The following is a 26,206-nucleotide window of genomic DNA, read 5'->3' on the forward strand; positions in this document are numbered from 1 at the left end:
TTACCCCATTCTGCGGAGATCCAATAAAGGGCCGAGGATTAATGCCGGTGATTATTTCATTGGATTTAAAAGATGTAGAAGACGTAATCACCAGTTTCAGAGGGAAAGAGACGGAGAGTAAAGAATACATCATTTTCGAGGGGGGGTAAGTGATGTACCGGGTACATCTTGTCACTCCGTGTTCTGGTGGGTACGGGGTAGCTGTAGTCCCGATTACTGAGTATCTACTACTTACGCACTACGTAGATCGCTGAGAGATTTGTTGAACAGTCATCGGTCCATATATATAAAGGGAGTCCTGGCTTCCCCCTCTTCCCACCTCGTTTTCAAAATCTCTTTTTAATTCAAACCGAACAAATCACTTCCTTCTAGTGTTGACGTGCACTACTTTTTTTTGGTACACTATCGATAACGGTCCAGACCGCCAAGAAGTGCCCTCATAGCTCTCCCCAACCATTCTAAGCTCTATAAAACTCTCCTGCTTTCATTTTCTCATACCCTACTTCCTTACTCTCCTCTTTACTCCTTCCTTTTGCTTTCCCCCACTATACTCGGAGACCCTCCCCCTGGCCTTCCAACATAGCTCTATCTCAAAGCTATAATTCTATACAATTCATCATGGCTGCCCCCCGTTCATCATCTGTCCGTGCTCTTAGAGCTCTCTCCCAACAGCCTGTGGCACCCTCTTCTCGCCGCAGCCTCCACATCACTGGAGTCCAGTCTGCTCAACCCGCCAACACCGGCGAGAAGGCTCTCTCCAACCATGATGTCCTCCAATCCCGTGCCTTCAGCATCGCCATGCGCAGAATCAACGGCAGTGCATTCTCAGAGTATGTCCCACCCGTTCCATTCTTTGCATCTACCAATGCCTGCATTTCAATCCTTCAAAAATGACGAACTCAACTCTAACACACCTCAGCTCATCTTCTTCCCGTCAATTCAATACTTCCCGCGCCACAAAAGCCTTGAACGACACCTCAACCGTCGACTTTGTCTACATGCCCAGCATGGCAGACCTCGATGCCGCTCCCCTGCAGCGCAGCATCCAAGTCCCGGTCCTTCCCGAGCTCCCCTCCATCCCATGGCGTCAAACACCCACCGCCCCACCCATGAAGCCCCAGATCTACACCGTGTCTGGCACCGGTGCCGACGTCCCTGCCAGCGCCATGAGCGAGGTCGTCGATAATCACGCCATCGATCTGGACCCATTCTCGCTTACCGAGGCCGTCAGCCGCTCGCGTGTTGGCGAGGAAATTCAACGCAGATCAAGCAGTACCTCCGAGCCTGGTGTCATACGTGAGCTATGGGCTGGCTTCCTTGATGATGTTATGGGCCCCAAGGAGAGTGCTCAGAGAAAGTAGCCTTCTGCTTCCTGCCTCTTTGGTCCACTCTTGTTGCTTTTAGCCCCGTTGACGGGCCTGTGATGAACTGATTTCTTTTCTTGCTTGATACATTGTTCAGGCTTTCGTCTTGTCCCCTTTTTTTTAGGGTCGTTGGATTGTTTGAGATACTAGCGTTTTGATGTAATATCTTTCCCATGGAGTGGACGTATTCCTCCATGGTGTCGGCCAGCCGATCATGGGCTTTGTTTTCTATCTATCTTATTTCACTACATCTCTGGCGAGTTGTTCCAATTCAATTGAACATTACTACCTAACTACTTCTACCATCTCCAACAAAATGCCATGACTTCTGTTACTACTATTTTGTAATGAACACCATTCTGTCGGGTTGAACTCTGCGTATAATACCATATTGGTATGCAATGAATGAGGAGATCCAAAGCGAGAACAATTCCAAATGCAGTGAACACTTCCATGCATACCTTTCCAATCTCCAAACTAACCACCAATCTACTGTCACAGATGACTCACTGCTCTCACTCATGGAGCCAAACCCCGAAAAATCACATTTTCGTTGTGCCGAGGCATTCGATCGGATACCCACCATGATCTACGACAAAACCAGATCCACGCTGCCGGGAATTTCTCCGCCGTTAATCAAAAATGCAATGCATTTCCATCAACCCGAGGTCACCAGGCCAGCTCCAGTTGAGTGGGTCATGTCCTTTCCTAAGTTCATCGCTGGGGATTACACACAGGTTACACCACGCTCCGTCACATGTGCCATGCCGAGATAACTATCCAGCTAACCCTACAAGTGGTATTCGCTACTCCGTACACATATTCCGATCCCGACAGCGCTGTCTCTGTCCAGCTCGGGAACAATGACGTCGGCACATTGGCACTAGCGTGCCGAAATTCTGCACCTCGAGAATTGAATCAGCCCACTCTCCTTCTGACTTTCTCTCTAACGCCGGGGTAATTCCTTTGCAGTTCCGAGGTTTGTTCTATTTTCCCCCTTCTAATTTCTAGTTGCCGCTGGAATCGTGGGGGAGGTCGGAGTCTCCGCTCGGGCTATTTCGGGGAGAGCTGGGGTCGATTATCTGATTGATTTATCAATTGCTTCCGTGGATCTTGGGGGTCTTGATCTGTGCGTCATCCAATTCTTTTTTTTTCCTTTTTAACAACTGTTATGTATCATTTACCTTTTGGAGTTGGCCAAATCTCTCTTGTGGCTGGTGCTTTTAGTCTATCTAGGTTGCAAATTGTTTTGTGGCTTTGCATCGTGATTTACTGGTGTTGTGCCTCTGTTGGCATAATTGTGACTGCATCGGTATACGCTGAGATAGCGCTGAGCATTCATTGTGCTTCCATGGGTTGTCATCTACCGGGCGTTGTGATTCTTTGGGCCTATACCGGCGAGTCGCGAGCAGTCCCCTTCTCGGTGGACCCATTTAGCCGACCTTTAGCCAAGTTCAGCAATCAATTGAGGCTAAAGTAATTCAGGCTACAAAGGGCTCTCCATTAATAGAAGTCGGTCCATACTACGGAGCACATACCGTAAATATGCACTTGGTCCAACATATGAACAGCAATAAAATAGCAAGGGGTCCAATGTTTGATGAATAATATTTATCGCATAGTGTGTGACCATCGTAGTAGACTTTAGTTTGCATCATGGAAGCTTCCACCGACGGCTTGTGGCACAAGTGAGACATTGTTAGACTTGAAAGGACTTTAGACAACTGCATTTCAACTTATTTGCTAAGGGAATATCCGGCGTCCTCGTTTCCAGATACCGGGTTCTGGCTCATGATATGTGTATTCCGCACTGGGTAGCGACTATCCAGTTTGGACATGACAGGGCCACTCTTCGCCCATCTTTTGATATCCGCATATCTTGCGACACAGCTCGCGAAACTCCTGGATATGTTCGATCTCATATGTAATGCGTCCCCACAATTGGCTCATGATCTACGTGATAGATCTAATACAAGTTTTGCCACCATCACACAGAGTACTTTGCATTCAGTCAAATTAGGATAAAATGTATCTCACATACGAGTCATTCAAGCCTCAATCGGTTTAATTTATGAACACTCGACTGTGTAGAGTAAGGAGGCCCAAGCATTCACTGCAAAATAAGAATGGTCCCTGTTGGGGCTGCCAGGGTCAGACGTTCTCGACCCGAGTGGAGGCGTAAATCAAGTCTAGACCGTATGTTTGTACTCGTACACCCAATGGCATTTGTACGGTCGCACTGTGAACTCGGAGAAGGTTTTCTAATTTCGAATGTTTCTCCTATACTGTATATTTTGTTTTCGTTTTTGTTGCCAGGGAAAAATTCAATGCCTAGCTCCTGAGCTATTGAGCTGGGTAGCTGTTAAACTGAACTGGATCGTATCGAATCCATACGCTCCTATCCTTCCAATCATAGTCAACATAAAAATAGTCCCCAAAAAACAAGGTCTTCTCTGTACTCCGTATACAACATAGTATACTCGTTGCAGCAGTGATATTCCAGGACTTTGAGCTTAGGCTCCACTAGCTCCATTTAACGAGAAGATCCATACTGGAAGCGTTAGAGAAGTGGGGGAGACAGTGGAAGCTAATCCCATCACAGTATAACGCCCACTGGGAGTTCTTGTTTCTGGTCAGGGGTTCACGGTGGATATCGCCACTTCTCTCCCCTCTTTTCCACTCATTTCAATTCTTCTACTTCCTGCTCTTTCTTATTCATTCCTTCGCTGTCTTTATATCGGGTAGACATACAATTCAATCATTCGCTTCCTCAGATGCAGCTATCTACATTTTCTACTTAAAATCCCTCGGGATCATGCATCTCTCATCATGTCTGGTCTTCATTGCCGGCATCTCAGGCGTGCACGCCTTTTATCCATGGGAATTGCGGATGAAACTGTCCATGGAAACAACAGTCGAACGTCGCTTTGTTCCATGGACCTTGATTGAAGCCAAATCCGAAAGTACCGATAGCACCGACAGCATCGACACATCCAGCACAACCGACACAAAACCCTGGACTCTTGACCTGAAGAAAATACCCGTTCGCCGCGACGATGGCTATAAAATTGTCGAGTCCCACAAGCCGTCGTTATCAAACAGTGCACCGTTGAATCAGGACGGAACGGATTATTCATATTTCTCCCCCGTCTACGTAGGTTCTCAAAAGAAGGAAATGTGGATGGCAATCGATACTGGAGCACCCAATACCTGGGTCTTTGACTCGAATTGCACTGAGCCTGTCTGCGAACGTCACCACAAGTTCGATCGGTCAGAATCAACCAGCTATACTACCGACGGTTCGACTTTCAGCCTCTTTTACGGGAGCGGCAGGGTCGACGGAAAGATGGGGAAAGACACCATCTCAATTGCAGGGCTTGAAGTCTCGCAAACTTTCGGTCAAGCCAACAACGCCTCGGAAACATTTCAAAGTTACCCATTCGACGGCATCCTTGGCCTGGGTCGGTCGCATACTGAAGGGTGGAATTTGCCATCCTTCATGGATCTTGTGGCTGACAAAAAGCTCATCAAGTCAAACCTGGTTGGATTCAGCCTCTCTCGCTCGGCAGACGGTGGTAAGGATGGTGAAATCAACTTTGGTAATGTCGATACAACCAAATTTGATGGGACCATTAAATACACTGCCACCAACGGCAAAATCTGGAGCATCCCCGTGGATGATGCTTATGTGAATGGAAAAAGTTGCAACTTTTCCGGCAAATCCGCTACCATCGACACTGGAACCACATATCTCCTGATCCCCCCCCGCAGATGCCAAGATCCTGTTTTCTCTCGTCCCAGATGCCTCTCAACAGCCTTCCAACAAAAACAACTATTTGATCCCATGTAACTCGACTGCTACCATTGAGTTCGAGTTCTCCGGTGTCAAATATAACGTCTCTCCCAAGGATTATGTCGGAAATCCCGAGTCAGATGGTTCGGACTACTGCATTTCGACCATTGTCGGCTATGCATCCAACGGTGCCAACTGGCTAGTCGGCGATGTTTTTTTGAAAAACGTTTACACTGTGTTCGACTTTGACAATGGAAAAATCGGTTTCGGCGCGCTTGCTTCAGCCTCAGCCTCAGCCTCAAAGTCGAACTCAACCTCAACCTCAACCTCTTCAACCCCATCCGCGGGCAATGGGACATTTACCCCACCGCCAGTCACTACATCGTCAGCCACCTCCACAATGGCCACAGTCTCCGACAGCTCCGCATCCCACTTCGTCCGCGGCATTAGCTGGTCTATGTTCACGGTAATGCTTGGCGCATTCGTTATTTGAATTGCATTTTAGCCCATATTTCCTTTCTCGACTTTCTTTTGATTTGGCGACAATCATATTTCTGCTCCTTGTATTACTGTACACCTACTTATTCCCCATGTCTTTTTCATGCATACTGTTAATTATTCCACATATCGTTTCACTTCTGTTAATACACCTGGGTCCACATACGAGCACCCACTCATTCTGGCACATGCTGGTGGCACTTTGTCTATCCAGCTTTTGTTTTCGGCTGCATATATCACTCGCTTCGTGTGGCACACCCAATATCTGTCCCTCAATTAGATTGGACATGACTTGCTTTATTTTCACTTTCATAGACAAAAGTCTACAATCTCATCGGCCAGAGGCCAACATCTCATATATTCTGTCCCCAGTTGTCATCATGAATCATGTGTAATCAATCCACCTTTTACCGTTTATACACGTCCTGCCTCTATGAAGCGAGCCGGCGTGTGACATTGATAGTAAGGAGGAAGGTGCAAAGCAGGTACCTACTTTAGGAAGGTACGTGAGGGGTATAAACCCCCCTCGTCCGTGGAATCCCCCTTCTCTTCTTCCTCGTTTCGACCTCTGACCCACTATTTCGCCGTGGCCCTCGTCGGCGGAGGGCCCAGTCTGACCTCTACTCCAGAACCATCTCAGCCTGACTTTTTCAAGTTGTAGAGGTCTACGGGACTGAGCATTTAGGGGTCTTGTGGAAATTATGGGGTATGTTTCCCAAATGATACCATCCTCTCGCATATCATACCGTTAGTCGCCTAGGAAGGTCGTGTACATTTGATGTCGACGACACGTCAGAAAGAGCTATCTGTCATGACTCCATCCATATATACAGTATCATGTGTCACTGTATGGAGTATCCAGCATCCATTTACAAAGTTTTCTGCGGTATGAGTGCGTAGTTCTTCGGGTCCGACTCTGTAACTCAACATTAGCATTCATCATATCCCACCAGAATTAGGACCAACCAAGAATATCCCGTTTGAACTCCTCGACTCCGTTAAACCCAGCAACACCCATCAAAATATCCAAATCCGCCAGCAACGACTTCATCACATGCCTAACTCCATCCTCGCCCTGAATACTCAATCCCCAAATCCACAGCCGTCCGATAAATACAAATCTCGCCCCCAGCGCCAACGCCTTAACAACATCACTAGCACCCCTCACCCCAGAATCAAACATGACATAAATACTCTCTCCGACTGCCTCGGTAATCCTCTCCAGCGCATCAAGACTAGCAACAGCCCCATCAACCTGTCTTCCAGCATGATTACTCACAACAATCCCCTCAACCCCAAACTCAACACATCTTCGCGCATCACCAACCGACTGAATCCCCTTGATCACAAACGGCCGTCCTCCGCTAATCTTCCTCCAAGTCTCCATTAACCAAGGAATCTTCTCCCACGACCAAGCCCAGCCATGCCAAACAGAATCAATCCACTTCGTCGACGCCGCAACAAGATCAACATCAGGATCTATCCCGTCCGCTACACATCTCCTTCGAAAAACGGGATCCTCAAGTCCCATATCCGCTCCAAATCCACGATAAAATGCATAATTCGATGACGCAACGTCGTCATGTCGCCATCCGAGCTGCCACGTATCCGTCGTGAGTATCAGCGCGTCGAAGCCGTTTTCCCATGCCCGCGTTAGAAGTGATAGTGTCAGCTCGTCGTCGTGAGGCATATATAGTTGGAAAAAGCGGGTGCCTGTTGGCCCATTTGCTGATGCCACTTTTTCAATGGACGTGCTGCCCGCTGTGGAAAGGCAATAGGGTAAGTTGAGCTCGCTGGCGACTTTTGAGACGGCGGCTTCGCCGGACGGATGATAGATTTTGTTTATTCCGATTGGTGCGAAGCCGATTGGCGCAGATACTGAATGGTTGAAGATGGTTGTTCTTGTTGAGCGGTTGTTTGTGTCGATGAGTTGGTTTGGGATTATTCGGTGTCGGTAGAAGGCTTGTCGGTTTGCAAGGTGTGTGTTTGACATGCCTGCGTTTGAGGAGGCGTAGTACCTGTTTAGGTGGTTTTTTGGTTAGTTTATGAGTTTCAGGGTTTCCTGGTCTTGTCTTATGGGGAGATGGTATGTACCAGCCGCCCTCACTCAGCTTTTCTTTCGCTCTTTCTTCCATTTTCCGGGGATCTATAGAAGTTAGTGATGCTGTGGGGCTGGAAGAGTCATAGCAAAGACTTGCCAGTGTTGAACAAAGGGGTCGTTCCTTCATTCTGTTTCCAGAAATTCTCTCGCTGATACAGACCCCATTGAGGCGTAGTGCGCTCTTTGATATGTGGGTTTGTTGGGTCACTCATATTACCGATTCACAAACTTTGGTTTCGGAGTTCTTCAAATCAATGTATTCATCCGAATAGTACAATAATCAAGAGCAAGTTTCCTTAGAAATGAGTTTTTTAGATTAATATCCTTTCGATGACTTCATCTTGACGCTGTTTGGCTATTGGAGAACACCACAAGTTGTAGTGTGGTTTCGGTCCGGAGCTTGGCTAAGCTTAATTGAACCCCATCATATTTCCTTCATATTTTACCTTGAAGTAGGCTAAGTGGAAAAAGAAGTTCCTCACTGTTGAGCGTATGCGGTTTCAACCCTCGAATCTCGGAAGGCCCTATCCTATATGTCAGAGAGCAACCTCCCGAGGTCTAAAATTGCAGGACCGCTAAGAGCGGCGGTACAATCCGTAATATTCTTACACATGTATGTATATGGGAACCGGGGTTGGGTAGACCCAGCTTATACAACACCAGGGTCAAGTCGGCAGATTTCATGATTCCTCGGCTTTTGTCCGCTTACACTTTTCTTTGGAGGCCTCGAGCTCCACCAGAATGTAAATACATACATACTCCGTGTCGGGATCGATGACACTGCTTTTCGTGTCCGAGCCGAGAATCTCCGGGGGCTAACCAGATCGAGAAAATGTTACGAGAAGCTCCAGTGGCCATCAGGGGCTTAACTCAAGAGCATGTATTAATCCTCACTTTTACCGCAGAAGATGTAGATTAGAGTCCTCCGTGTCCAAGTCCAGGAAACTCATATTTGAACCAGCTACCATTCAAGTACAGCAGTAATTGAAACTAATCGCCAATAACAGCGACAAAAGTCAAGTGAACAGGGCGGTCAAATTCTGCCAAGCCACCGAGTAATTAAATCTCCCTTGGTCACTACCGCCTTCTGTATGTACCAGATCCTCGGGCATCGTCATTTTGAGTCCGGAGTACAATCTACCGGGATATCTACATTTCTGTCTCCTTTTTAGTTTTCTTGAACATCAAAATGCTTGGCATCGGTAGAAGATCAGCTCTTGCACGCTCAAAATCTTTGGCTGCGCTACCTGCGCGAGCTGCTGTCGCAGCCCAGCCATCCTTGATCAACACCCAGGACTTTCACTCCACGCCGTCTCAGGCAGGATCCCGGGCGACGTGGATGCCCATGCGTGTCAAGACGCCATGGATTGATGCACTGACACAGATCCGCGAGGCTGAGAAGGCTGGACTGGATGAAAAGGCCGGGCAGAGCGTTAAGCCTGATCTCTCGCCAAAGAAGATGTCGGACAGCTATTACAGTGCTGTACGTATAGTTTTTATTTTATTTTGTGGGGTGCGAATCAAGATATTGATATTGACTCACCGGTAGATTTTGCCTTTGGCCCAAGACAAGTGGCTTTTGGATTCTTATCTCAACTCCTCCGGGCATATTAGGTACGTTCTCATGGCATACATATCAATCCGGCATTTGACTGATCATTTCGACAAGACTGGGCTCCCTTCTGATGGACCTCGATGCCCTTGCTGGTATCGTTGCCTACCGTCACACAGGTGACGGTGTATCCACTGTCACTGCGGCGTGTGACCGGATCACCATTGAAAACCCACTGATGGAGATTTGCGACCTTGAGCTCAGCGGCCAATGTACCTATGCGACTGGTCGATCAAGCATGGAAATTTCTCTCCAGGTCAAGAAGGCCCGCCCGGAAGGACAGGAGCCAAAGCCTGAAGATGTTCTGATCACTTGTGCTTTCACAATGGTCTCACTGGACCCGGTTACCAAGACGTATGTCCCTCTTTGTATCGAGTGCTACAAAAAGCTAACACCCAAACCTAGGCCTGTCCCAGTGGCTCCTCTCATCGTTGAAACCGAGGAGGAGAAGCGGCTCTTCCGAAAGGGCGAGGCGAATTACCAGGGCAAAAAGGCTCTTCGTACACGCAGTCTCTTGGAGAAATCACCAGATGCCGAAGAGAGCAACCTGATTCACTCGATGTGGACGAAGGAAATGTCTTATCTGAGTATGTACCAAAAGCCTTTGACCCATCATATCGCCTAAATCCTAGAATTCTAACCCAACCACAGAGTCCCAAGGCGCAGCTAAGCGCCCCCCGAACCAGGTCTTCATGAGCGACACAGTTCTCAAATCCGCCATGATCATGCAACCGCAATACCGCAACCGACACAACTTCATGATCTTCGGTGGCTTCCTGCTAAAACAGACCTTCGAGCTCGCCTTCTGCTGTGCCGCATCCTTTGCACATGCTCGACCAAACTTCGTCGCTCTCGACCCCAGCACATTCGAGAACCCAGTCCCCGTAGGCAGTGTGCTGTACCTGCGCGCGACGGTTGCGTACACGGAACCCGAGGAGCGCGAGGGTGATGGTACCAAGTACACCAAGGTACAGGTGCGTGTGGACTCCAAGGTGCGGGATGTCGAACACGGTACGAAGAAGTCCACGGGTATGTTTAACTATACATTCCTCGTTGAGAAGAATGTGCAGGTTATGCCTAAGGGATACGGTGAGTTTATGCTTTGGGTTGATGCCCGTCGGAGGGCACAGAATGCTGCTGCTATTGATCCAGCGCATAAGATGAGTGCGCTGCGGAGTATCAAGGATAGTGTGACGGAGTAGGCGAAAAAGTAGTTGGGTGGTTTCTTTTGCTTTCTGGGTTGGGTCAGGCATTTTCCCATTAGATTTAGATCGGTTCAGTGTCTTGTCTGTTTGAATATTCGTGCTTTCTTTTGTCTTTAGTGGAAATTGCTTCCTCGCTGAACTGTCTGTGTATATCAAAATCGCGTTTCAATACCAAGAAAGCTAACCAGCAAAGCTTAGAAAGGTATCAAAATTTCCAGAGAAGAGACATAAAAGCCACTTTTTTTTTTTGTGAAGGCTACCATGCAAAGAGAAAAGGATCTATATACAACGCCCTCCATTCGCCTATCAGTTCCATCCAACAAAAGTATGTATAAGACGGGCGGGGAATATGTAGAAGAGCATAGAAGAAGAGAATAGACACAAGTCGAACGCAAAGAATCCATCAAGTATCCCAGTATTCCAGTCCACCCAGTTGAAGAACCAACCATGAAACCGACTCCATGTAAATAATCCTCCCAGACCATTGCAATGCAACCGTGGTATGCACAGAGGTTGATCCAACTAAAAAAAATCCCAATCCCGACTATAACTAACTCCCTTCGCCCGTTTCCTTCCGTGGAAAAGGAGAAATTTCAAAAATGTTCGTTTCAGGTCGTGATTCCAAGTTTTCTTTTGCCTTGGGTGGCTTTTTTGTGAACTTTTGATTCACTTCGCCTTTTCTAGTTTGAATATGAGAGATTTTTTGTGATTGTTGTTAATGTTTTCGTTTGAGAGGTCAGAAAAGTTCTCCGGGTGGTTGAGTGATGTTGAGGTGATGCTGTCTTTTATAGCAGTTATGTAGTGAAGATTCGAGATGTGAGTTCAAAGTCATTGATGGATACGAATGAATCCAGAGTCTCCATTGCCCAAAAGAAAAAGACCATTGGTGCCATACGGATGGGAACTATCATCCAAACTCTCGAGTATGAACTGGCGAGGAATGCAATTAACAATACAGAGCCGCTTGCCGGGAACCGTGTTGTAGGCGTATGCTACAAGGCAAAGGAACTTCCCGATCAAGAGAGACACGACTTATTGATTGTCATTGCTCGCTAAGAACTTCCGAGATGGCGTTGGACGTCAATGAACCCCCGGTATGGGAGCCAGAGGCAGTCTTATCCCTAGGCCCCCTAGGCTCGCGCGGCTCCGGGGGTTGCTCTTCTTTCATGCAAGCATTTTCCAAGATATTAGTCCACTTTCCACTGGTCCCAGCATGGCTATGCTTCAGATGCTGTCGGAAATGGTCTGCGCGGAAGAACTTCTTGGCATTGTTGCATTCGCCAAACTTGTGCACGGTGGTCAAGTGCTCGAACCGTCGATCCCAGTCTGCCTGGGGGAGATTTGGGAATTCCTCCCCGCAGTAGCCGCACGTGTCATGGGTAGGTCCAGTGGATGTCTGGCAGGACTGTGTGCCTGAGGCGTGAAATGCTGCTTGGAAACTCACGAGCGCGGCGCATGACCATGAATGGCGTCGTAGGTGGAGAGAGTTTTGGTGTCGCTCAGCTTCGTTTTTGTTCTTAAAGCGGTGATTGCAGTAGGCACATGCGTACTGTTTCTCCATCTCGTGTGCACTGTTCTGAATTAGTATGACTCATATCACAAAGAGATTTCGGCATCAACTTACCGTAAACCATCTGGATTGTCAAATTTCTTGGGTTTCTTTGGACAACAATCGCAGATGAAAAGCCCACCAATCTTTGGCGCAGCGGGCTTTGGCACGTTCATAATGGTCGTCGGTACAGACACTTTTCCAGTGGCATCCGTCGCAGGCGGTTCTAAAGATGCAGGCCCTGGGAGCCTTGGAGGAGTAGGTTGAGATAGCGCCGCAGTAGGGCTGGGGTTGAGAATTGATTTTTCGTGGAAGGTATCGAGATCGGAGCTTGGTGAAAAACCACCTGGGGACGGTCGGTCATACGGAGAAAGGCTGGTCATACTGCTACCTCCAATAGACAGCGTAGAAGAATACGAGCCCGAGGTCCGGATGCTCAATGATGAGGCGGCTGAGAAGGTTCGTTGACTTATGGCGTAATTGGGGTTGACGGAGAGTGTGTTAGTAAACGGATGTCCACTGATTCGTCGTTGTGACAAGTCTCCGTTACTTGTAGCGATGTGCAATGTATGTCTATCGTCGGTTATCGGCTCACGCGGAGGTGAAGATGCCCGTCGTTTCATGCCCTGTCTCGAATCCGGATACGGCGGAGTGGGCTCTCGAAGTATGAATTGCCGCGGGGGTACCGGCTCGTCAGTCGAAAATTCTCCCTCGATATCTGAAAATACGCCCTGGTCGTAGCTTCCACGGTTCGATCGACTCGGTAGACTGATGCTATCTTCTCGCTGTGGCGTTGTTCCACGATAGCGGCGTCGGCTCACATCCCGCAAAGATCCTTGGTCGTAATCGAGTGCTGATGATGGTGCATTGCTCTCCACGCTTGGGCTGCGGCCTATATACTCTCTCCATCCGACCTTGGTCCTAGGAGAAACACCCCCGGACTGAGGGCTGTTGTGCCATTTCACGTCCAGTGTTGACCCTTCCGAAGGCCCAGGTGATGGAAGATTGCTTGGGCTTCGTGAAGGGACGGTAAGCGCAGGGAGCGCATTTCGGTTGTCGGTTCCGAGGCTAATAGATCCCCCTGGTGACGGAGGTTTTGCTATTTGGGGTTTTCCAATTTTGGATAATAGGTGTTGATCGTAGGCATTTGACGAGTCTTTGACACTCCGCAGTGAGAACTGGCGCTCACCGCTCAAGCTATTAGTTTATTAGCAATGATCAACCTGGTATGGAAAAGCGCGGTACTGCGAAACCGAGAGTTGTGCAGTCCTGGCGCATCAAGTCGGCTTACATTGGACCCGCCGGATTCGGGATAACCGACATGGAGCTTGGAAATCCGTCTGTAACTGGCAGAGGTGGCTGGATCTGGATCTGAGTTTCGGGGCTTCGCGAGACGGGAGGTCCGCCCTGCCTCCCCTCTAACTCGTCTATCTGCATTGGGTCACCTGGTGAGGCAGTTTCCGGCCGCCGATGGCCCCCAAACAAACTTGAGCTCGGGTTGATAGGCGGAAGAGAAGTCGGAGTTTGTGAATTGGCGTGTTCCCAGCCAGCGTCATAACCGATTTCTAAATCGGGGATTCTGGGTGGCGGTGGAAGTGGTGGAGGGGCGGTGTTCATAGAAGTTCTAGTCCTTGAAGCTATAGGCAGTGGACCGTGAGATGAGAGTGCCAGATCGGGCATAGCGCTCAGGGATTCGGAAGAACGCTTGTCTCTGAAATCATGGAAGCTCGGCGACTGAGAAAATCGAAGGTCCATTCTATAAGCGGAACATAGAGCCGAAATTGAAATCAAGATGGGCTGGTGCGCATCCAGATTAGCCGAAGCTGAGATCAGAAATAAACTTAGTAGAGCAGAAGACAAGGTCGAGCCTGATGTAACTCGGAACAAGCAGGTTCGAATCAAGATCTCAATAACCCAGCAATGACCCAATCCAGTTGAGTGCAAACGTCGGTCGTGAAACCAGCTCCGATTGTCAAGCGGGCCGTCAACCTCACACCCTCCAAAGATTTTCTCAGAAGGTCCAGCTTCTGCTTCAAAAGTTGAAGGGGAAATAGTTATATGGGGACAATGTCGGGGACAATGTCAACGACTTCATTCGGTGTAAAGTCTTGTGAGTCTACTTTAAGAGTCAGATCATTTGGAAGTGGACTTGACCTCATAATAAAAGACCGGGGGTAGGGGGAATAGGGCTGAAGGCCTACCTCGGGACCCTGGTTCGGCGATTCGCCTCATATAAGATGAAACGTTTTCCCGTAAGTGACACACGGAGAACCGGCTCTGTGTCCCATAGAACTTGGCCACACTGTAACTTCAAGGTGCACACATGCTTAATAGAAAAAAAAGATATAGGGAAAAAAATGGAGGAAAAAAATAGAAAAAAAGATAGAGCTAGTGATATGTTAGAATGCAATTATGGCCAGAGTATTGAGTATAAAGAAATACACACGCTCTCTATGCAATGGGAGCAACCCACGTGAAACCTGTAAAAAAAAAATATAGTGCAAGGCAAAAAAAAAAAAAAGTTGAAAGGCTGAAGGCTGAAGGGAGCTGATCAAATACAATCAAAAAGGAAAAGATTGAAATGCGCCCAGATCGGTGTATCGGGTAGGAATTCGGGCGGTGCAAGCGATTGGATCCAATTCAGGTAAAGAGAAGGTGATCTCATAAGGAAAAATGAAGGGAAAAGGCCTAATCAGAGGCAAAGAGGCAAAAAAAAAGGGAAATTTGAAAGATGTCTCTTAAAGGCTCTGGGTGACGTGGAAAAGCGTATATGTATGTATCGTTCGTATATGGGTCAGGTCCGTTACATACCAGTTACAGGGGATTTTGCAAAAAAAAAAAACAAAAAACAAAAAACAAAAAAACAAAAAAAAAGAGAATACATATATTTAGGTAATGTACATATTCAATATATTTAATGGTATATCTAATGGTTTCAGAGTACATTCTCTGAAATATTTAAATGAATTTTCATGGATAGAATGATTAGGGCCTTAAAATCGGTCATTTTCCTATATAGCTTCTCCCACACAACATCTGGGACCGGGAAATGAGGAATGGCCTGGCCCAGAATTTCCAGTCCTAGGGTTTCCGATCTATGTGACCCCATAGTCTTTACATTGGGTTGGCCGAGCGGCCAACCTTACGGTATATTTGAATGCGCGAATGTGATCCAGATTATGGTGTTATCGAACACATGCTTCTTTTGAGTTGTCTTCACCATGAATGCATCTGGATTTATAGGTGAAAGGGTCCCGATACCTTTTTCGGTAAGAAAAAATCTCAATGGAAGCACGTTCCCTCGAACCATGGTTTATAGTTTAGGGTCAGAACTTGATAAAGTCCTATCAAGTCCGAGAATCAGGTATAGATTGGCATAATGGGGTGCCTTGCAATAATATACCTTGGAACTCTTGGCATTTAGGCTTAATATCTCCACGCGACACTTGAATGGAGTTGAATCCTGGGCTGGATACGTGTACACACATACGGTAGATGGTAAGATCTTGTTCGGAGGATTCGGGCCCTACATTCACGAGAGAACATTCTTTTGCCTCCACAGAAAAAAAAAAGGCGGACAATGAGTCGTCGGACATCGATCCACTGATTTACTAGTGCGCTCCACTTAGTGCCTAGCATTGCATGCACTGCCACACTGCCGGTCCGCCTGTCATCTGGGCACAGAGGGGTTGAACCTTGATGCTTGTGGTATGATCAAATCTTCTAAGGACAGGCATGTTGAACTGGTTTCCTTCGAAAGAGCCGTATTAAATGGCTTGGTCTGTGGAGAGGAGTGTGAAGAGGAGAAATGGGAACGTTGGAACAAACCCTCCCTGCAGGGGACAAGGCTGAGTAATCGGCCTAATGCTCCACATCAGCTTCGAGAACGAAATCCTCGGTTTTTGTGATATGTTTTGTTCTTAATTTCTTTAGGGAATATCACTAAATTCTGAATTGGGTGTTCCGGTGCTAGCGTGAACACGTTAGACTTATAATGTTACTGTACAATCCAGGCTTTACCTAATCTACTTCGATACAACAGGTATACTATATACTCCGTACATGTGTCTGTAATATACTGGTGTTTCATCCCAAGATAGGCAGTCTCTCCGTATGTAAAGCCCTAGAGCCCTAGAGCCCTATCAGAAGTATGATGATCAGATCTCCCGATCAGGGCATCCCAGTTTACACGGAATCAAGGATCTTCTAATTTCACAGGTCGAGGTTGCTTAGGTAGCTACCAGGATTGCATCCTAATTTCCGAGGGGCAGTGCCCTCTTGGCGAGGGGTATACATATTCGAAATAATAATGGATTGTCTGTAAACGGAGTACAGAGTAGCGGATACGGAGACCAACCCAGTAAACCTTCCCCCGTGATCATTTGTATGTGTACGGAGTACAACATATGTATTTCTCATCGATCGTCGCCGTCAAGCCATTTGATGTTCCAGGAGGCGCCCTTGACTTATTTAGGAAATAATTACGGAGTATATTGCAGGTAATAGCTGACCAGGTAAGCTACACACCTCCATTAAAAACACGTGTTTCCACATTTTGCTTCAGGTAATGATTACCAGAACGACAGGCAGCAAAGACATTTGGTCAAACGGAGGCGTCAGCAGAGAGGGGTTTACGGATTTTGTACGGATCAATTCGGCTGACTTCGGCTGATCAAACCCAGTTGTCAGCACAAACCAAGCCCTAAAAGAGTCCAGGTGCATTGCTGCATATCTCCTGAGGCGCAGCCAGCCTTAAGCCTTAGAGGGCTGCAGCCTAGAAGCGCGTGTTACGCCTCTCAATGTGATTCGAGACGAATTAGCCTCGTTTACACTAGCACTCCGTAATGAGACCTCCCGCCCCGTTGATTGCTCCATTCCTGATCAGCCCAGGTCCAGGTTCCCCGCGGTAAGCCTAACTAAGCCTAAATCTAGCTTCCCTTTCTTGGCTGCCCTGTGAGCACCCCCTTACAGTTCGCATAGCAAATCAGATCGTCGACCAACGATGTTAACCGTTTGACCTCTGTCAGATGTACATCATGCTTCACATAGTGGGAAACTTACGGATAGATTTCTCTTCATTTAGAAGTTCAGTCTGACTACTCCGTATTCCATACTGAGTGTGTAATGGAACTACAACATAGACACTTCCGTACTTCTATACCATCCATGCAACCGCGCATCATGTCTATAATTATGTAAAACATATGGGGCGGCTGGTCATCAAGATATTTATCCGTAAAGTGCCGCGTCACTTGGGACGGGGCTTGCTAGATTACTTTCTAGGCCTCCGTATCCCGCGCGTTCAAGTTGTAATAAGGCTCTGAAATATACGATATGGAATTTTAGCATACGTATGGAGTACTCATGTAGAACGCACCAACCCCAGAGTGGGGAGATCCTCACACAGTGGGTGACCTCCAAAATGCCATGCATTGTTGAACAAAGTCCACACTTTCCTACAATTATGTATTGAATTTATTGCTGTGGACATGAGAGGACCCATAGATGGAGCTGAAATCAATTGACAATTATTTATTTCCTTTGGTAACCTGAACAAAGAAACCTAGGCCTGAAGTATACCTTCTGCCTGAGGCACCAAAGTCACCTGCTTTGTCATACCCTTACCCTATCAGACTTTTTGAGTTTGGCAGCGCCGAGGCTCAACCTCCGCCTATGCGATCTAAGAAAAAAAAGAGTCAAGTTATCAAACTGACACTGGAACCGGGCTTTTGAATTCTGTATTTTCTCTGTCGCCATCAACGAAACGTTGCTGCTGCCAAGTTGCAGCCACCATATCACAAAATGGCCATGAATCAAATAAAAGGCCACAATATCTATGTCGGAGGGTTGGTCTCACTTCACTAACAGACAGTCCTTATCTGGACTTTGCTAAACTAGAGCTGATACTGGAGGCTGGCACTGCCAGTTCCTGATTTGGCAGTTCTCAAACATTGCTAACGCCCCATTTGTAGCATATTAAGCGTCAAAAACAAAGCAGCATTGACACGTGCAGATATCTCGCATGTCCTCTCGGTGCTGCGTCTCAACCCAGCTGAGGAACAAGAGAACTTTGCCTCTTATCAACATCTTTCCATAGGAGTTGATGATGTCGATGATGAAAATTTATTGGAGCATTTTCCCGCTGCTATCAAGTTTATTCAGTCCGGGCTAAACGGTGGTGGAGGTGTACTCGTGCACTGGTAAGTCAAAATACAAATTATTCAGTCTTATCAGCCGAAAGTTTCCTCTTTCCGGATGCGTAATCTTGAGTGGCTTCATGCCTCCTACGTCATTGCGTGTCCACCAAGTGCGATCTACACGTGGCCAAAGGATTCTGCAAATCGCTGTGATGCACGTTGGACCCGTCATCTTGAGATTTGCAAGCCGTGCCTGGCCTCGCTCATCATGGGAAGACGTACAGTGGCTAATATGATGATTCAGTGCGATGGGGAAGTCCCGCTCCGCGGCCATTTGCATCGCCTACCTACTCCACCGGCAGCCAGGGGCGCTCACACCGCAATCTGCCCTTGCGCTGGTTCGCGAAAGCAGACCCCTATGTGAGCCAAACGATGGCTTCATGGAGCAGCTGAATTTATATCATGAGATGGGCTGCCCAGATGATGTCACCGACCACCCAGCATACAAGCGCTGGCTTTATCGCCGTGATGTTGAGGGAAGTGTGGCGTGTGGCCGTGCCCCAGAGCTGAAGTCGGTGCGGTTTGAGGATGAGCAGCCGATTCAGTCCCAAGACCCCACCGGTCGAACGGTCGAGATTAAGTGCCGAAAATGCAGGTTAGTCCCACAATCAAAGCTACAGGCTGTACTTCTGGAAGAAGATCCCCGTCAGATTTACTAAACCCATCACAGAACCAAACTGGCAACGACCCTATTCATTCTCCCGCATGAAGAAGAAAAGAAAAATACCGCCAAGTCCTCAGCAACCGCTGATTGTGGCCATGTGTTCCTCCACCCTCTGACCTGGATGCGCCCAAGTCTCTTCCCATCCGAGGACGGAGCTGAGGCTAACACGGATACTACATACGGCGCGCACCCAGACGATGCCCCTCTCTCTGGGCGCCTTACTTGCCCCAATCCTATCTGCGGGTCCAATGTGGGCAAATTTGCATGGCAAGGTCTTCGATGCAGCTGTGGTGGTTGGGTCGTGCCTGCCATTGGTCTCACCAAAGCCCGCGTCGATATCGCCCAAGTCAACATGGCTCAGGGGCCAAGAGCTAACCCTGCCATTCGTCTTCCTCCGGGGATGCGGGCCTCGGCAGCTAACGACTCTGGGCGTGGCAATCTTTAAGATGACGAGTGATGAACACCATGCATACATAGTTTTACGAGTGATGAAAGCTTAAAGCTCCAACTTACATTTTATGGTTCATGTTTGATTCTTCCAACTTTTTTTGGTTCCAGGTAATCTTGCCCCAATCAAAGAGGCTCACCGGGTTTGTGAGTGACAGGTGATACATCTAAGCTCGGACCTGAGAGCCAGTTGAAAAATCCACACTTCTTGGACAGCTAGGTCACCATCATTATGGCACTTTTTGAGAAGAAGCACGTGCCTCACGCGGAGACTGAAAATCGTCGCCATAAAAAAACCTGACTGCCTTGCGTCTCATCTCATTGGACTCTGTACAGGCAGCGACAATGTCGACCAGAGAGTGAGGCTCGAAAACACCGCCTCCCAATCTTCCAGACAAACCACTCAAGCTGACAGGACATTCCTCCGTGCTCTAGCCCATGGTCTACAAAAGCAAGGCCCATTAGGCAGCACGCGGGCTAACATGCCCCTGCTGATCCGTACAACCAGTGTGATATCAATACATCATAAACCTACAAGCCATCAGTCTTCCGAAGGCTACCTAGATATCTATCTTGTGATTCGTCTTCAACGCCCCCGTTGGTCAACACGAAGGTGTCATGTCCCACAAACCAATACATGCATCTTGCACAAAATCAAGAGATAGAGAAAGAGTAATACAGCGTCGGCGATATGAGACAGAGCTCAAGCCCCATTTCGAATTGTCCACAGTAATTGAATTCGGGCCCGGCTTACCCTAGGGCTGCACCGCATACCAACATGCATAAGTCGACTCGTGGTCTGAGCCTTGCCTTTATCCCCCGGGTGCATTCCCAGCCATACGGAGTATGCAGCTGCGCAGTACTCCGTAGTTAATCGCGCGCCAAGGCACCCTATGTTTCTCATCAAGCCCACCAAAGTACAATATACTGTAGATCCACACACAAACGCATCCACTTGTCTTCTCTCCAGTTTTCTTAAGCCCCACTCGAAGCGCTGTCAGCTTCAAGGATCAGCGTAACGCCAATGACGCTGGAATCGAATTCATTTCCCCCTTCTTCTGTCGACTTCCAAGGTTTGAAGCAGAAGGAGGCTGTGCAAAGCGGGTCTGTTTCCAGGGTTTCCCGATTGGTGGGTGCTTGTGTATTGGTATTACTGGTATGGTTTTGGTTTTGGTTCCTTACTGTATTTTTCAAGAGACAAGATATACAGTATACATATCTCGATACATTGTGGACTTACCAGATCTCATTAGACCTCTCATTGCTTCTACTACATTGACTAAAAGCTTCCTAGAGATATACATGCCAAATCTATATTGCGTGATTGGCACTATCCCTTTCCTAGTGGGGGTGGGCAGTGCACATTGCCTTGCAGGGGGAGCTCCCAGTGGAGTTCACATCTGGTCTGACTTGAGAGAACTTATTAAATGTAAAGGTACCACATCCTTTCCATATTCCGCATCATTGTTACTCCGCACATAGTTTATCAATAGAAGCAGTCGTGATCGCCTTTGTGTCGATCGCTTGCATTTAACTTTGTTTCAGGTCTGTCTGGGACTACGCTTGGTCTCTTTATAGTAGCTTGTGAGTGAGTGTAATTAGGAAAATATTGGAAAACAATCATTTACATATTATAGACAGTCCTATAATCCTATTTTCTAGGGGTTTGACCTTTCAAAAATAGCATTTTACTTCATTCTCCATATGATATCTGCTCATCTATTGTACATCTTGCGTTGAACAAGCCTATATTCCATAGCAACATTTGACACTAGCAAGCTACGAAATATGGGCTGTGAAATAAATTGACCTAAATAAAGATGACACGGTGGGAGTCACACTGCATTCGAAGTTTGAACAACACGTGCATATCATGTACTATGCTCACACGAGTACGGAGTATTACAGAGTACACAGGCCATAGACATGTCTGCCTACACGCATTATGTTAGCTTGACACTATATATAGGCTTCCTGTATGCATCCAAAATCTACGGCACCAGCTTAGGTAGCCCCATGCTCTAGTGAAGCACTATCTATCATCTAGGCCCGCCAGGCAACATTCAATCAATGAAAATTCCAGGCATCTATGGACGTCAGCAATTTTAGATCGTGTCACTTTAAGACAGCTGCATTGTTAATCGTGGTTAAACTAAACTTATTTCTCTCAGTATTGAGATGCAGTGGCTATGTATGTGTCCAAATTGCACGATATATACATACACCTACGTTGGAATAGCATCTTACAGCGTACCCAATTCCATAGAAATAGCTACATAAATAGCTCGCAATGACATTTACTCCGTAGCTATGACAGGAAATATGAGAACCATGGAGATAACACCCTAGAAGGATCAGTGGTTAAAACTATCTTGTATCTGCTAGGAAGGATAGTCGTGGCTGCACAGCCAAGCCTTAGACCACGAAGAGTGAGTCGGAGCAAGCCCCGGACACGGGAAGGAGAGTACAAAGATTGGTAAATGTACCAAAGCAGTCTATATACCATGGAGAGTTTGTCCAAGCCTGACATGCATCGAAGTCTATTAGGCCCCAAACACACGACTAGTGGTTCCATCGAAGGGCGCAGGAAAACCCGAGTAAGCCGCCCACTAGCGCCGAGGTAGTTGTCTATGGGGGGGGCCTCAGTCTTATTTAGGGACCGCTCTAGGCAACTAGTGCTTATTATATCCCCACCTGAGCACGAACCCTAAAAGGTCATGCAATATGGGGGAAGCATCCAGGCAAGTTATTGACCACAAAGAATAGAAATTTAACCGTTCCTGGTCTGGGAAATTGGTAGTTGCCCGGGCGAGAGTGGCTGAGTGTTTGTGACGGAGCCTTGTTGGATGCCTCGTATCAAAATGTATACTAAGCATAAGCGGGTTGGATGAAGATCAAAGGGCTTTTTGCTACTACGTACTGCAGTCGGCATCCTGCAGGATCGGAAATTCGTGAGTTTGAGAGATAAATGAAGTTCGTTGTACACATGGGTGCTAGGGCTGATTGTGCCCGAGTCAGGGGCGCCCCGTGCTGGGGCCAATACCACGTCACACCAGCTTAACCTTTATTTGCCAGTTGAGGATTGTATGATTCGCTGATAACTGGACAGAAAGTCCACTAAGAGCAAAACACAGATAGGTCTGGATATGAAACTTGTATGACTCAATATTTCCTCGTGGTTGCGTCCGTTGAATCCGCAACCCGGTTGGTAAGATTGTATGACAAGAAGTGATTTCTGGGACGATTCAACATGCCGCGGGAAGTGCTCGGTATCAGTTGTAAGGTATTCCCGTGCTTTTTACATCGTCTTCTCACCGCTTCAGTGTGCCTGTCATATCAGCGGAGAACGATAGGCGAACCAATATGTTGTTGTCTCAAACTAGACTGGCGCCCAAAAGACAAGAGTAAAGAAAAGACTAAGGATTTCCTGACGGCACAGAGGGGAACAGCGAAGGTTGCCTTAATCGTTCCTGGTTGCGTTTCGCCATTTCAATGTTGCGTAGCCGGTCGATGCGCATCTGATAGAAATTCCTGTCTTACCGTTAGGCGTCATTGTCATGAAAAGCGATACTCATCACATACTTGTGTAAAGAGAAAACTCGAGGTGAATCATCTGACTTTGTCTCTGTCCCAGAACCTGTCCGGATAGAAGCAATCTGGCAGCGAGAATCAGTCAACACGTTCCTATGAACCATTGTATTCGACTTCCTTCGCTGTGGAAAGGCACGAACCTTATCATCTCTATCTTTTTCATCGCTGGCGTTTGACTCAGATGTATCGTTGTCTTTGTCTTTAGGCTCATCTTTGCCCTTATCATTCTGCTCCTTATTATCCTTGCCAGACGCCTTCTCGCGCTCTTTCTTCCGTCGTTGTTTTTCTTCATACTCTCTTTTCACTTTTTCAATCTCCTTGGCCATTTGCTCTTCCTTAAGACGTTTTGCTTGGCCCTCTGTATCGATGATTGGAGAGCAGAAATGTTTGTCTTGTAAATGTGCGGGGCACACATAGAAGAAGTCCTGAGTAAATGAGCCACCTTATATGTAAAAAATAGGGCCATGAAGCGAAGAAATTTTCTGGTTTTCTATATGCCAGACAGAATATCAATATCACATACCTTGTTATCCGGTGTGATCATCACGCTGGTGGACGGTTTGTAGCAAATCAAACATGCTTTTGCAGAATTGTCTGCAACACGGCGCACATGATAGACGTTTGTCAATGACATGATTTCAAGTCAAAGTGGTTGCTCTAAGCGGGTAGGAGTGTTTCAATCAAATGTTGCTACTTGAAGTTCGTGAAGAACAAATGTAAAGGTACTTGGTGAAGTTGGTGTTGACTGAGAGTATTGTCATGTGACCCATACTCCTAAGAGCAAAACGGGTTTATCGAAATCATTAGAAGATTGAAATTCAAGATATTCACATTGACGGAAATAAGGTGTTGATTTAGTTTAAGAACTGATGTATTCCAGCCAAAGCCACACCCACCTTAACAGAACGCCTAACCATGCATTTGTCCACTGATATCAATCCCAATGGGACTAGAGAATAGGACGAGAGATAACAATACATGAAGTTTTGTGAAGAGAAATCATGAAATATAGCGAGCATTAGAAAAAATCGCAGCAAAAAGAACGATCATCGTAGATCATAATACCTCCTCTCCGTCGATGCCAGCTGCCTCCTTTGCTAGCCTCAAATCCTTGCCTGCGATACCGATATCCCGCAAGTAAGGCTTGAAGGCCGTCAATAGATCCTTGAGACCACCACGGAGCGTAGCAAGCACGACTTCAACGTCTGGGACCAGGCGGGCAACTGCTTGCGCCTGGGGATCGCTAGATGGGGGAAGTTGATATCGGTCCAATGGGCATCCAAACCACCCTGGTGGGCAAATGCATCCAGGGTCAGGGTGGTATGGGTCAAAAGCCGCACTGCTGAGGGCACATCGGCGTGAACTTTGCCATACGGATCTTCGGCCAAGCTGGCAATGAGGAGTCGAGTCAACGACTCCACAGCATCCACAATCAATGAGAGAGAGGATTCCGGTGTTCCAAGAACAATAGATGAGAGGCGCTGAGCGTATGTTTGACGGAAAGGTTGGCCGATAGGCGAACGAAGAATCTGCGCCAGAATTGGGTTCATGTCCTCAGGTTTATGAGTTGTGGAGGGGCCGCCGCTAAGTAACTTGAACTTCTGGGGGAACTGAGATATTTCTGTTTCTGCTCAGGGCTAAGCATTGCTGACGATGCCCGGTCGAAGACATCTCGGACCCGGGCTCGGGCAGCTGGAGTCCAGTCTTCTGACTGACCGATGGATTTAGCCGCTGAGCTGAACGCATCACCAAATTTGTCCTGGCGTGAAGTAGGCTTCGGGGCAGAAGTGAAGATGTTGTCATCTTTGATCGGTTCTGATAGTCGTGGGAGACTTTGAAGAACAGGCTCAGATTTCTCGGCTTGCGGTAAAGGCTTGGTGACAGGCGCGGGGTTTTCGCTTTCCTCGATACGAGTGTTGATGGCCTTGATTACATCAGTGGTGCAAGCAAGGACCTGGGACCAAACTGAACCGCCCTCGCGATCAATTTCATTGAAAATTGCCTTCCGGCGGTCGGGAATGCGCTGGCTGATGAGACTAAGTTCCCAGAGCGCGAAGGTCCTCACAACTTCTTTCTTTGCCTTGAGACCACTTAGGAGACTGCCATTGGGATCCTTGGCTTCTGTCGTGAGTGGCTGGCCACGCTTCAGAGGCTCCTTGCCGATGAACACAGAATAGAAGAGGTTGGCGGTTTGCCATGTAAGAACAAGCATGACTCCAGGGACCAAAGCTTTGAAGAAAAAATAAGGGAAAATTGAGGGAACGAAGCTCTGAGGTTCGGCTGCAGATCTCGGGAAGCTCCAAAAGAGCTTGGCAACATACAAAGACCAGCTCCACGCAAAGCGCCTGAAAAATATGGGGTATATCACGAGAGAGACTGCAGCAACAATCAGGCCTCTGAGAGCACCGGCCCCCAGTTCTTGCGGCAAAACACGCTGTAGATACTTGGAGGTTGGCGGGACAGGATGGGTACGCTCGTCATTTGTTTTCAATCTCCGTTCCGCTATGGGCACTGCAATGCGGTCGTAGTCGTAATAGAGGTGGGACACTGCTTGCACACATGCTAGAAACGCATGGAAGGAGTTAAGGTAAATGGGCCTTTCGTTCAGGGTCGGTCGCTCGTGTGGCCTGTATTTCATTAGTAGTCCGGATCGGAGTAAGTCATTTGGAGGATACCTAACGCACCTGCCCCGTTTCACAAGCTCGAGGTTAGAATCAAGCGAAGACGACCATACGTAGACTTGAGTGAACCACCATGCCGAGAAGAGGTACCAGCCAAATGTTTGCGCGATTTGTAATAAAGTGAAGGATTTCAAAGTGCCGAACGAGGAAGTAGCTGTTCTCGAACCAATGTGCATTTGACTGACGCGAAGGACAAAAATGGTGAGCGACGAGATGAAGAGGAGCGCGGTTCGAACACCACAACTGCCCAAAGGAAACCATAACCAGAAGACTGGTTAGGATACTTTTATCAGTTCTTTGTACTTTCTAGAGAGTCTTCGAGGCGCGATTCAACAAGGTTCACTCACAAGACGATTTCTCTCCAACCACAATTGCGGTGATATAAGAGACCAGCAGTGAAAGTGCAGATGCATGAACAAATCTTCGGTGCAAGGCCGAAGTCAGGATTCGCCTGTAGGGCCGAGTTTGTACTACGGCCATGATGTAAGCTTGTTTAGTAGAATG

At 47.5% G+C, this 26,206-nt stretch overlaps 8 protein-coding genes across 8 annotated transcripts; 4 read left to right on the plus strand and 4 right to left on the minus strand.

The window, feature by feature from the left end:
• Nucleotides 1-618: 618 nt before the first annotated feature.
• Nucleotides 619-1,361, plus strand: N7500_010921 (uncharacterized protein; the record flags this gene model as incomplete). Its single annotated transcript, XM_056682059.1, has 2 exons — nt 619-830; nt 920-1,361. The coding sequence occupies 2 exons, from the start codon at nt 619-621 to the stop codon at nt 1,359-1,361; spliced, it is 654 nt and encodes a 217-aa protein (XP_056527468.1).
• A 2,818-nt stretch (nt 1,362-4,179) lies between these two features.
• N7500_010922 (uncharacterized protein) lies at nt 4,180-5,650 on the plus strand (the record flags this gene model as incomplete). The annotated part of the gene is made up of 2 exons (XM_056682060.1): nt 4,180-5,065; nt 5,136-5,650. 2 exons carry the CDS (start codon nt 4,180-4,182, stop codon nt 5,648-5,650), a joined length of 1,401 nt encoding a protein of 466 aa, XP_056527469.1.
• An 874-nt stretch (nt 5,651-6,524) lies between these two features.
• N7500_010923 (uncharacterized protein) lies at nt 6,525-7,968 on the minus strand (the record flags this gene model as incomplete). Its single annotated transcript, XM_056682061.1, has 4 exons — nt 6,525-6,571; nt 6,622-7,673; nt 7,750-7,801; nt 7,854-7,968. The coding sequence occupies 4 exons, from the start codon at nt 7,966-7,968 to the stop codon at nt 6,525-6,527; spliced, it is 1,266 nt and encodes a 421-aa protein (XP_056527470.1).
• A 977-nt stretch (nt 7,969-8,945) lies between these two features.
• Nucleotides 8,946-10,570, plus strand: N7500_010924 (putative acyl-CoA thioester hydrolase; the record flags this gene model as incomplete). Its single annotated transcript, XM_056682062.1, has 5 exons — nt 8,946-9,239; nt 9,306-9,370; nt 9,426-9,722; nt 9,774-9,955; nt 10,020-10,570. The coding sequence occupies 5 exons, from the start codon at nt 8,946-8,948 to the stop codon at nt 10,568-10,570; spliced, it is 1,389 nt and encodes a 462-aa protein (XP_056527471.1).
• A 1,045-nt stretch (nt 10,571-11,615) lies between these two features.
• znfA (putative C2H2 finger domain protein) lies at nt 11,616-13,877 on the minus strand (the record flags this gene model as incomplete). The annotated part of the gene is made up of 3 exons (XM_056682063.1): nt 11,616-12,144; nt 12,198-13,319; nt 13,414-13,877. The coding sequence occupies 3 exons, from the start codon at nt 13,875-13,877 to the stop codon at nt 11,616-11,618; spliced, it is 2,115 nt and encodes a 704-aa protein (XP_056527472.1).
• Nucleotides 13,878-17,924: 4,047 nt separating this feature from the next.
• On the plus strand, nt 17,925-19,428 carry dspC (dual specificity phosphatase YVH1; the record flags this gene model as incomplete). Its single annotated transcript, XM_056682064.1, has 4 exons — nt 17,925-17,968; nt 18,095-18,322; nt 18,564-18,914; nt 18,990-19,428. 4 exons carry the CDS (start codon nt 17,925-17,927, stop codon nt 19,426-19,428), a joined length of 1,062 nt encoding a protein of 353 aa, XP_056527473.1.
• Nucleotides 19,429-22,846: 3,418 nt separating this feature from the next.
• On the minus strand, nt 22,847-23,655 carry N7500_010927 (AAA-ATPase Vps4-associated 1 family protein; the record flags this gene model as incomplete). The annotated part of the gene is made up of 4 exons (XM_056682065.1): nt 22,847-22,961; nt 23,013-23,086; nt 23,162-23,446; nt 23,545-23,655. The coding sequence occupies 4 exons, from the start codon at nt 23,653-23,655 to the stop codon at nt 22,847-22,849; spliced, it is 585 nt and encodes a 194-aa protein (XP_056527474.1).
• A 422-nt stretch (nt 23,656-24,077) lies between these two features.
• On the minus strand, nt 24,078-26,182 carry N7500_010928 (nucleoporin NDC1; the record flags this gene model as incomplete). Its single annotated transcript, XM_056682066.1, is given in 5 exon segments — nt 24,078-24,384; nt 24,396-24,605; nt 24,674-25,648; nt 25,706-25,973; nt 26,050-26,182. The coding sequence occupies 5 exon segments, from the start codon at nt 26,180-26,182 to the stop codon at nt 24,078-24,080; spliced, it is 1,893 nt and encodes a 630-aa protein (XP_056527475.1).
• Nucleotides 26,183-26,206: the final 24 nt, after the last annotated feature.

The sequence above is a fragment of the Penicillium coprophilum genome (assembly GCF_028826855.1).
Source record: "Penicillium coprophilum strain IBT 35676 chromosome Unknown utg000007l_segment0_segment0, whole genome shotgun sequence".
Lineage (NCBI taxonomy): Eukaryota > Fungi > Ascomycota > Eurotiomycetes > Eurotiales > Aspergillaceae > Penicillium > Penicillium coprophilum.